At 42.5% G+C, this 12,056-nt stretch overlaps 1 protein-coding gene across 1 annotated transcript in view; it reads left to right on the top strand.

Moving 5' to 3' along the window:
* Nucleotides 1–11,735, top strand: part of Wdr89 (WD repeat domain 89) — a 28,898-nt gene extending 17,163 nt beyond the window's left edge. Inside the window, exon 2 of the mRNA XM_021202654.2 lies at nt 9,697–11,735. Within this exon, the coding sequence (XP_021058313.1) occupies nt 9,727–10,887 (1,161 nt within the window). The 5' untranslated portion in view covers nt 9,697–9,726 and the 3' untranslated portion in view covers nt 10,888–11,735. The remainder of the gene's footprint in view (nt 1–9,696) is intronic.
* The last annotated feature ends 321 nt before the right edge of the window (nt 11,736–12,056 follow it).

Raw genomic sequence — 12,056 nt, 5'->3', positions numbered from 1 at the left:
CAGCACTTGGGAGGCAGAGGCAGGTGGATTTCTGAGTTTGAGGCCAGCCTGGTCTACAGAGTGAGTTCCAGGACAGCCAGGGTTACACAGAGAACCCTGTCTCAAAAACACCAAAAAAAAAAAAAAAAGTAGATTTAATCTGGGGCTGAAGAGATAGCTCAGTAGTTAAGAGCACATACCTGCTCTTACAGAAGATGCAAGTATAATTGTCCATGTTGGACAGCTCACAACTACCTGTAACTCCAGCTCTAGGAGACCCAGTGCCTACTTCTGGCCTCTGTGGTCACTTGTGCTCCTGTGCACATGCTCATACACTGCCATACACACAATCTTCAGAAAAATAATAAAAACAAAATACCTAAAATATGTGTAATGTGTTGACTTAATCTCATACTTTAAAGAGCCTGAGGTTCAGAAGTGTAATTTGAGTGTTGAATGAGTGGCAACCCTTACAGTGGCTACTAAGTTAAGTAAGCTGTATATCACTGACCAAAATGGAGCAAATAGACTTTTCAAAAAAATTTGTTTGGAAGCTAGACATAGTGAGTGGTCCATACTTATAATCTAAGCACTTGGGAGGGGCAGGCAGGAGCTTCAGCTGTTCAGGGCTAGCCTTGGCTACATATTGAGTTTGAGACTGCCATGGCATACATAAGATCCCATCTCAAAAAAAGGAGGGAGGGAGGGAGGGAGGGAGGGAGGGAGGGAGGGAAAGAAAGGTTGGGGATTCAGGCTAGAAAGAGAACAAATGATCACTTTATAGCAGGGCCTATGTAAGAAATTCCTGCAGACGTTTGGAAATGTAAATGTATATGTAGAGAGGTGGGTTCTCCTGCCAAATGGAGCACTTGGAAGAATAAATGTGAGTTCAGTTCACCTTGGAAGAGCGTGAAGTGAAGAGGCCCCAGGGATCTCTTGGGGACTTGGAAATGGATTATAGAGGAAGAACCTCACATGGGACCGATAAATTGAAGTAAATGTATTCATTCTGGCATGACTCCTTAATATATATGGTTGAGAACTAACTATAGAGTCGTCAGAGGCTGTATTTCACATATGACTTACTTGCATATTTATGTGTTAAGGCTTAAGGATTTGTGTGTGTGTGTGTGTGTTTTCCTATAATAGATTAAGCTGTCATATTGTTTGTATCTGTGTGTGAAAATAAGTTCTCTAGCTTGGAAGTACCACGGGGTAGCCTTAGTTTACCGCTCCCCTTGTCTTAGACTGCTCGACTGTCTTGAGGGTAGCTTGGTTTTGTAGAGAAGTGTAGGATGCAGAGCTCAGAGTCAGCACTGGAGAAGCCAAGATTGTCAACCACAGGGGCCTGTTTTCTTCAAAGGAAGAAAATGAATGACGTCTGGTCACCTGGGCTGCCTCCGTGAGAGTGGTCAAACAACCTGGTCATCATTTGCTATTATTCTATTAGGCACCAACTTGCACCTGAATTCCCCCAACATCCTGAGCAATGTTTAGATTCTAAAGCTTTGTCTCTCAGAGGATGGAACCCATCCTTATGAAAGAGGTCCCTTGACCTAGCATCCTCCACCTGTAGAATATTCCTTACCTTATTACAAACCTCCTCCCTGAGTTCTTGCTCTGAGCACTGTTTATCTGTTGGTAAGATTCATTATTATTTTACAGCTCACAGGTGCTTCCTACTTCGCTAGCCAGATTCTGTGTAGCTGTGCCTAAAGCTTTGTGATAATTGCCACGTGGAATCCTTTCCCCAAAGTTCACTGTGCTTATGTGTAAGGAGAGTAAACCCGGAGGTCAGGCTCTGGAAGTTTTGATACAGTGCCTGTAAAGATGGTGCTGACTCAAGTTTCATCTTACCTTGTGGATCATGAGGCTTGTGGAATCTGGGACAGAGAATGCTGTGTCCTCTAAAACAAGCTACAAATATTTGTGAACCACATGTGGCTGCTGGGAGTTGCACTTGTGTACCCTGGAAGGGCAGCCAGTGCTCTTAATCACTGAGCCATCCCTCCAGCCCCAACATTACTAGGTGACATTTGTTGTTGTTGGGTTGGGTTGGGTTTTGGGTTTGTTTGTTTGGTTTTTTTTTTTTTTGGTTTTGTTTTTTTGTTTTGTTTTGTTTTTGCATTTAATTTTTTAATTTATTTGAGAGTTTTACACAGTATATACTTCAAATTTTTTATTTAAAATTTTTTCATACAGTATATTTTTGTCATATTCTTGCCCCTCCCCTACTTCCTCCCAGAGTCTTTTATCTCTACCCAACTTCATATTCTGTCCCTCAAACCTCCCCAAGCCCCCCCCCCAAAGAAACAGCAACAAAAAGAAGAGAGAAACAACGGGATGAAAATCAAAACAGACAAACTAAGATAGAAAACCAACAAAACAAGCAAAAAAATAGTGCGGATGCATACACGTCTTCAGTCATAGCGCTCAGAGGCAGAGGCAGCCAGAGTTCAAGGCCAGCCTGGTCTATAGAGCAAGTTCCAGGACAGCCAGGACTACACAGAAACCCTACCTGGAAAAACCAATAATAATAATAATAATAATAATAATAATAATAATAATAATAATAATACTGTGGTTAAGATACCCAGTGACACTCCATCAGAGAAAACTGATTTTCCCTCTCCCAGCAGGTAGCGTATAGCTTCTTGGGTAGAGGTTCGGCTTTCTGTCCACTTTCCCTTTTCAGTGCTGGGATTTTGTTTGCTTTGAACCTGTGCTGGTCTTATGTGTAAAATCACAGTCTCTGTGAGCTTACATGTTTATTAGTGCTGTTGTTGTATCTGGAAGGTGCTGTTCCCTTGGAGCCTCCATCATCTCATTACCTCTAATTCTTGTCATCTTTCTGTCACCACTTCCACATTTTTGAGCCTCATATGGAGGGGTTTGATAAAGAGATCTTTGGGGCTGAGTGCTGCAAATCCCCTCTCTTCACATTGTTCGGTTGTGTCTTTGTTAACCCTCATCTACCAGGAGAAGAAGTCTTTTTGACAAGGACTTAGCAATACACTGATCAGTAGGTGTAGCAGCGTGTTAGGAGATATTTTATTGATATGGTCCTTTAGCAGAATAGTTGAAATACTTTTTCCTAGGCCCGTGACCTGAGGCTCAAGTTCTTGGCCACATCAGCAGTGTCAGGTGCAACTTCCTTCTCATGGAGCAGACCTTAAATCCAACCAGACAGCAGTTGTTTACTCTGGTAGCATTTGTGCCATTAGTGCTCAGTCTGTCTTGCAGGCTGGTCAGTTGTAGGTCACAGGGTTTGTAGCTGGGTGATGTTCATGATCACTTTCGCATCTGGTAGCATGCAGTGTACTTCCCAGCACCACAGTGCTGGTCAATAGGGGTGGAGTTTCTAGTTGGGCACCAGCTTGATTGCTTGGTATTCTGTATCATAAGTAAGTTGTGTATTCAGCAATAAGACCTTACTATCAGATGATGGAGAGTAACCAAAACACTGATTGGAGGGTGATGGGGTGGTCCATAGGACCCCTTTGGTCAATGACTCAGTAATATGGAGCCTATTCCTGGCCATTTGGGGCATTTTCTCCCCCATTATATAGTGACTTCATTTAAATCCCTTTCATAGATGTATATATCATAGGGGACTTCTACTTTACTTTTGGGCTTACTTTGCTATAGTATCCATTGGGGCCCTTCTTGCCTGCCTCCCCACTCTAGGCCTTAGAGCCTTTGTGTTAACTCTTTGTAGAGGGTCGATGCACTATGAAACAGACCCAGACAACCCAGAAAAGGGACAGAATGCCATATTACTGTCCTGCTTGCATGTTGCAGTGAGTAGTCCTAGTTTAAATTTGGTGTTAGCTCAAAAGGTACATTAAACATCCTAATTGTTTGGATTCGTCTGATCTCAATATGTTGCTCACTATGAAGTAGAAGTGAGCACTGTTTCTGTTCTTCATATAGCCTCTTAGTGATGTTCAGTGTAATGAACAAGGCTTTCTTTCTAATAGTGAACCAAGGGCTGCTTCCTCTTCCTCTTCCTCCTCCTCCTTTTTTTTTTTTTTTTTTTTTTGAAATAGGGTATCCTGTAACCCAAGCAGACATTGAACTCATCATGTAGCTGAGGCTAGTCTTGACCCCTGGGGTGCTCCTGCCTCAGCCCAGAGTGCTGGGATTACAGGTGTTAAAAATCAGGTGCTCCGCAGCCTGCTGCAGGGACCCAGCACCAGCAGTCATGTCACCACCAGCCTCCACATATGACATATGTACTTGCTGTCAAGGCCCACTCTCGTTCTGTCCCTCTCTGTCTCTGACACCTGCTCTGTCTGTCTTTCTTGCCCCTCCCCAGCCGCCTCTGTCTCTTTCTCTCTTGTCCCTGCTGCAAGAAGGGACTAATAAATCTCTTTGCCTAATAAATCTCTTTGCCTAATAAATCTCTTGCATGATCTTGCATTTGATCTGTTGAGTTGGGTGTGACCTCTGTGGCATTCCTTGGTCAGCACATGCCAAGGTGCTCGGACACATAAGCCCCAACAATAGACATGTGCTACCATATCTCTTTTAGGCAGTCTATTTCTAAATTAATGCACATTTTAAATAGTCAGCCTGTGGTAAAATAGTTGGTTAATAATACTGATCTTTCTACATTTAAAGTCTCACTTCCCCCTTTTTGTGCATTATTTCAAATACTTTTATAAACAGTACCTTGTATTTTCCTGTGAACAGAGGTCCCTGCAAATACAGATGCAAACAATATCCTCTTAGCTTTCTTTCCTTTCCTTCTAGAGCTGTTCTTAACATGGAAGTTGAAGCAGTTATGCATTGACTCTTTTGATGAGTTTTTGTGTGTGGAGCTGGGGATCGAACCCAGGGCCTTGTGCAAGTGTTTTATTACTGTCTCCATCTCAATGACTTGCACTCATTGAGTGCTGCCTTCTCCCAAGTACTAGGATTATAGGCATGCACTACCACAACCAAATGTATACATCAGTGGGGATTGAAACCAGGGCTTTGTAGCTGCTAGTCAAACACCTACCAACTGGGGTGTATGTGTGTTGTATTAGTATTAGTATTGGCATGCATATACCATGGTGTGTGTGTGGAGGTAATAGGACAGCTTGTAGGAGTTGGTCCTTTTCTTCCACCATTAGTTCCAAGAATGGAGCTTAAAAAAATTCTTATAGGAATAAAGCTTTAGTTTTTTAATTTAATAATTTTTAAGTTAATTTTAATTTCTTTTGTTTCTATCTTTTCTTTAATCTGAGAGCTGGCAAAATGGCTCAGCTAGCTAATAAAGTGGCTTGCCAACCAGGCCTGACATTCTTGAGTTCAATTCCCAGAATCTACATGGTAGAAGGAGAAAATGATTCCCACAAGTTACCCTGTGACTTCCACATACGAGCTATGAAATGCACATTCTCTGCCACTGCACATAAATAAATAAATAAATAAATAGGAAGCAAATATGAAAGATACTGGCATCTGTTAAATCTGGGTATTACCTATTTGGGTGTTCTGGTTTTTTCTACACCTCTTTGCACATTTGAAGTATTTCATAACTAGACATTTAAATATTGAGTAGTGTAGGCCTTGGGTATGGTGGTGCACACAGGAGGCAGAAGGGGGCAGATGTCTGAGTTGGAGCCCACTCTGGTCTACTATCAGGTCGGGTTCTAGGGTTACACAGAAAGACTCTGCCTCTGGAACCCAGAAAAAGCAGAGGCGGAAGGAGTATGGCGGCTAGAGAGGACTGAAGTACCAAGAAAACAAGTCTTTCTTAATCAGCTGAGCGAAGCTCGTAAGAACTCACAGAGGCTGAAGCAGCAAGCATAGCGCCTACGTGGGTCTGAACCAGGTCCTGCTGTGTAGACATTACAGCCTTCAGTTTTGTGTTTTTGTGTGTGTGTGTACCTGTGTACAGTGGGTCTCTGGTTTTGTGACTTTTCTTGTAGCTCTTTTCTTTCTGTTTGTTCGCCTTCTCCAACTTCAGGGTGATGGCTTTTGTTTTCTCTTATTGTGTTTTCTTTTGTTATGCTTTGCTATCTCTTAGAAGCCTGTTCTCTTCTACGGAGAGTCAGTGGGAGTGGGATCTGAATGGGAGAGGAACTGGGAGGAGTAGTGGAGCGGGAATCTGTAAGCAGGATGCATTGTATGAGAAAGGAATCTATTTTTAATAAAAAAGAGGGGAAAGGTTTTGGTATTAATAAACAAAAATAAAATTACAATAGTGTTACGAATATTGATAAGCTTAATATTATAAAAATCAATGACTTGTAGCTGTAAACATTTGATTTTATCATGAAGCTAAGAATGGTCAGCAATGCCCATGTTATTCTAACATCAATCAAGCCCAAACACATCTGTCTACTGTTTTCCCTGCTCTATTAAAATTAGATTGTGTCATTATTAAATTATGAAATTATCACTTTAATGAATGAATTTTATAACCAAGGTTGAGAATACAATGAATACAGTTGTCTCAGTAGAAATGGCAATGCAGTCGAGGATCCCCATAGACACCAACGCCCAGCGGGTGCTTGTGGCCCCCTTTTTGGCTGTAAATATTATATAACTAGTTGTTAAATTGTCTTAGCAACAATGACAAGGTCTGTACATAATCAGTATAAAAAAGGCTGTCTCAAGAAAAATAAATAAATAAAAAGTCAGAGTGAATAGATGGGCAGTGTGTTAGGGAACCAAAGGGGCCTCTGTAGGAGGGTTGGTGGTCAGGGTGTCAGTGGGGATGGCTTATACACACTGTGACCTGAATAGGAAGGAGTGACTCATGCAAAGAATGTGGAAGATAGGCTTGGCTGAAAAGGTTCTGACCAGGGCCAAGTATGGCATCCACTAGAGCAACAAATCAAAATTCATCTTAAGCATGAAGATGTGAGAGCTGTACCGATGGAATTCTGCTAGCTGGCTGTAATTCTAGGACTTGCCACTCGGGCAGGAGGGTCACCAAAAGTATTCCTTGGTGAAAAGTACCATGGAAAACATGCAGACAGAGCTAGATGCGGTGGACTATGCCTGTGATACTTGGAAGATAGAGGCAAGATCAAAAGTTCAAGGCCAGCTTCCGCTGCAACCTGAGTTTGACATCATCTTGGGCCACATGAGAACCCTGACTTGAAAAAAATAGAAAAGAAAATGAAAGCAAAAAGTATACGTATTTTCAGGCCTTGAACTTGTTCTCCTTTAGAGAGGTAACCCAGTGCAGTGTTTAAGAGCATGTTTTCTGAAGCCAGATCATCTAGGTTCGAATCCCAGTTCTGTCGTTTGGGAGCGTCTACTGTCAGAAAGTACTGCTCCAACATCAGTCTCCACTGCAAGCATGTTTTATTAGTTTCCCACGGTGCTGCAACAAGGGACTGTACACTGGGCAGCTCAAGAAAGACCAAGTACATTGTCTTATAATTTCAAATGCCAGAAGTTTGGATGGATTTCCACTGGAAAGTTCTGGAAAGAAATGTGTCCTTGTCTTTCCCAGTTTCTTGAGCTCACCTACATTCCTTGGCATATGTGTCTGCCCCTTTAAATGTTTTATTATGTGTGTGTATATGTCCATGTGTGTGCACATATCACTTATGTGTGAGTGTCTGCAGAAGCCAGAAGGTATGGGGTTCCTTGGAGCATGAATTATAGGTGGTTGTGAGCTGTCCTAAGTGGATACTGGTAACCAAACAGTTCTCTGGAAGCACAGTCTTAGTTAGGGGTTCTATTGCTATGATAAAATACCAAGACCAAAAATAACATTTTACGGGCTGGTGAGATGGCTCAGTGGGTAAGAGCACCCGACTGCTCTTCCGAAGGTCCCGAGTTCAAATCCCAGCAACCACATGGTGGCTCACAACCATCTGTAACAAGATCTGACGCCCTCTTCTGGAGTGTCTGAAGACAGCTACAGTGTACTTACATATAATAAATAAATAAATCTTTAAAAAAAAAAAAAAATAACATTTTACAGCCTACTACCCATCAGAGAAATCAGAGCAGGGAGCTGGAGGCAGGAGCTGATGCAGAGGCCATGGAGGGGTGCTGCTCACTGACTTGCTCCCCATGGTTTACTCATTCTTGTAGCATCCAGGACCATTTGTCCAGGGATGGTGCCACATGGGTGGGTGGGAGGGAGGCTTCCACAGCAACCATGGGTGAGGAAAATGCCCATAGGCTTGACTGAAGGCCAATAAGATGGAGGCAGTTTCTGAATTAAAATTTTTGTTCCCAGATAACTAACTTGTAACAAATTGAAAACAAACTGGCCAGAACTAGCAGCAACCCCTAGTCTCTCCAGTCCTGGATGTCCCTTTCATTAAAAGCCAGCAACATTCTATCTCTCCACCTCCTAAGTGCTTCTGCCCTCCCCACTTCTTCTTTTAAAAACACTCGTGATTATGCTAGGTTTACTCAGATAATCTAGGATAATCTTCCTATTTTAAGGTCAGTTTTAAATTAGGTCGATTAGCAGCCTTCATTCCATCTGCAACCTCAGGTCCCCTTTGTCACGTAACCTAACCTAGTCTCAGGACCCAGGATTAAGTCATGAATATTTTGGGGGGATTATTTTTTGCCTGGACGTTTCTATTTAAATTAAAGTTGCATGAAACAGTTGAGGGGAGAAGATGATTCCAAATGCGGCTGGTATGAGTGGGGTCAGTAATTGGAGGCACAGGAACTACTGCTTTCTAATCCTCATTAGCATAAAAGATGGCATTAAGAGTGATTTGAGCTGGGAGGTTGTGATACACATTTTAAATCCCAGCAATCCGGAGGCAGGAGGATGGACAATGAGGATCTCTGAGTTTGAGGCCAGCCTGGTTTACAGTGTGAGTTCCAGGACAGCCTGCACTACACAATAAAACCCTGTCTTGAAAAACCAAAATTAAAAAAGAGTGATTTGATGAAAGGCAGCTGAGTTTTAGCTACATCCTGGGAGGGAACTGATTAAAACATTAGAGATTTATTTCAGTTTTTTCATTCCCAAATGTTATAGGTCAATTATATTAGTGTTTCAGACACCAACAGGACTGTTTGGTTTCAGACCCTGGGACGAGGGACTGAGGTACATATTTTATGCACCAAAACAGACCTGGCCTCCAGGTTCTCCCAACATTCCTCAGCCCATACTCTGCCCCAACCCTGAGCTTTCCAGCCCAGGGGCTGGGCTACCCTTTTCCCAGAGGCTCCCGCCTATATAATCCAGAGGTCTCTTTTAGTCTCTCTCTCTTTTCTCCTTCTCTTCTGGCCCTTCCTCTTGCCCTTCCCACACTCCCCATGGCGCCTTCCCTGGCCTCAATCCTTGGGGCCAGTGATCTCGCTCAAAAGCAGCTTCCCAATAAACCTGCCTTTAATATAATCTGTTGTGCTTTGAATTGGCTCATTTTGGTGGCAGAGACATAACCTATCAAGGACAGGGGAACTAAGAGGCAGAGAAAGAGGGAAAGTCATAGCTTTGCAGTGGAGTTTGGGAAATATCAGCATAGCAGAAGTGGCTGTAGAATAGCATCAGAGAAAGTACAAAAAAAAGAAAAAAAAATCCAGGAAATTGTGCCCAGGGTTTATGCAGCATCTGAAAGAAAAAGGCGAAGGGAGATGCTGCCTGCCTGCTCTGGTTCTTGACTCTGACTGACTCAGGCCCTGGGTACTGCACAATGGAACCTCAGCAGCATCTGCCCCAAAAGGTTTGGACTCGCATGCACTTTTAGAGAAATTCTGAGTTTAATTTGAATTTTCATATCTTTATTGCAGAGTTTTATACCCGTGGATGTTTCTACTGACATGGAGAAGATTGAGGACCAATTTGCTAACCTGCATATTGTTAGACGGTCCTCGGAACCAAAAGAGCCCACTTACCTGCTTGGCATAGACACATCAAAGACTGTACAGGCAGAAAAAGGAGGCTTGGTTGCTGTTCTGTGTTCAAATGGGTCGATAAGAATATATGATAAGGAGACACTAAATCTGCTACAAGAATTTAGTGGCTCTCCTGGACTTCTTAGTGGAGTCAGCTTTGCAAATTCCTGTGACAATGTCTACTCTGCAAGCACAGATGGCACTGTGAAGTGTTGGGATGCTCGGGTAGCTAGTGAAAAGCCTGTGCAGTTGTTCAAGGGTTACCCTTCCAATAGTTTTATCAGTTTTGATGTCAACTGCAAAGATCATGTCATTTGTGCTGGTGCAGAGAAAGTTGATGATGATGCATTGTTGGTATTTTGGGATGCAAGGTTCACATCTCAGGATCTGTCTACGAGAGACCCACTTGGTGCCTATTCAGAGACACACAGTGATGATATCACTCAAGTGCGTTTCCATCCCGGCAATCCCAACTTGGTTGTCTCAGGATCAACTGATGGTCTGGTAAACGTGTTTGATCTCAGTGCTGATAACGAAGAGGATGCATTGGTTGCCACCTGTAACTCCGTTTCATCAGTGAGCTGTATTGGTTGGTGTGGAAAAGATTATAAGCAAATTTACTGCATGACACACGATGAAGGGTTTTGTTGGTGGGATCTTAATCATCTGGATACAGATGAACCAATTACGTGTTTGAACATCCAGGATGTGAGAGAAAAAACTGATGTGAAAGAAGGGCATTTGGACTATCTGATTGGTGGCCTGTATCATGAGAAGATGGACAGACTGTTTGTTATTGGAGGAGCCAACACTGGGAAGATTCACTTACTGCGCTGCACCTCTGCAGGACTGACCCATGTGACCAGCCTTCATGGGGGCCATGCAGCCACTGTCCGTTCTTTCTGTTGGAACCTGTCTGAGGATTCTTTGCTGACCGGAGGAGAAGATGCACAGCTATTGCTGTGGAAACCTGGAGCTATGGAGAAGACTTCCACAAAGAAAGACAGCTTGAAAATTGCATCCTCTGTGCTGCAGCGAGTTCGAGTCCACAGCAGCGATTCTTACAAGAAAAAGAAACAGCAGTGACGTCATACTGGGAATCTGAAAAGCTCTTCTGGTTTTAAATCATCTTTTGCTACCTAGGGCACATCTTTTTAAAGCTCATCTGTAAAAGCGGGCAGTTAGCACACAGCACCCACCCTGCCCCTGACAAATATTGAGAATGGTTTAATTCAGCTTCAAACATACTCTACAATATTTTTAAAGCCTCCAGTTGAGTATAAAAATCAGTGACTTGACAGGGGAATTACAAGCCGCCTTTTTAAACCCATCTGCGGAGTTAGTAAGTGTTAGGACTGAAGAAGCAGCACTGAGGAGGGATCTTCAGGAGACAGCTGGAGAGGCAAGGAGCAGGTGCCTGGGCTATAGGCTTTAAACTCGGCTCCTTACCTTTGAAATGACACACTTGGTCATACAGCATCAGACTGTTGTTTGAAGAGCGTTAGCCTCCTCGCTATGCTCACCTTGGGTCACTGAAATCAAAACGTTCTAGTGAGTCTGAGCAGAAGTTTACTTTTTTAGGGATGAAGTATAATATTTTCCTAAAATGAGAAAAATATATTTGATAATTACTTGTATCTNTACTTTATTTTTTAAATTAATCAGGAGCATCTGTACTTTAGTACACTATATTTACATTTGGTTACCAGCCAGCACCTAGGTACTTTGCTGATGAAAAAAGAAATTACCTTACTAGATTCATTTCNAGACTTAACATAAGACAGGCAAAANAAAATACAACAGCATGGCTACTTTGTTTCAAAATAGCCTTTCAAAAATATTGTACAATTAAATATTCTTTCTTAGTTCACACATCATTTTACCCTTGAAGCCTTGTTTACTACGTGTGTGTGTGTGTGTGTGTGTGTGTGTGTGTGTGTGTGTGTGTGTGTCTGTTCTCTTTCTCCCCTCTGGGTCCCAGGAATCACACTCCAATCCTTCACAGCAGCCTCTACCTACTGAGCCACATTTACTGTTAATTTTGGCATTTTTCTTAAAAAAAAAAAAAAAAAAAAAAAAAGTTTTGTAAAGTGCCTTAATAAAAGAAGTTGATACTTTCAAGTTTGGGTATCTTGTCTTATGCGTAAAGGTAAGAATATCTTGTTTTGTTTTGTTTTGTTTTGTTTCAAGACAGGGCTTCTCTGTATAGCCCTGGCTGTCCTGGAACTCACTCTGTAGACCAGGCTGGCCTTGAA

Source organism: Mus pahari, chromosome 7 (genome assembly GCF_900095145.1).
Source record: "Mus pahari chromosome 7, PAHARI_EIJ_v1.1, whole genome shotgun sequence".
NCBI lineage: Eukaryota > Metazoa > Chordata > Mammalia > Rodentia > Muridae > Mus > Mus pahari.
Note: the sequence above shows the minus strand (reverse complement) of the source record. Positions and strands in the feature narration are given on the sequence as shown.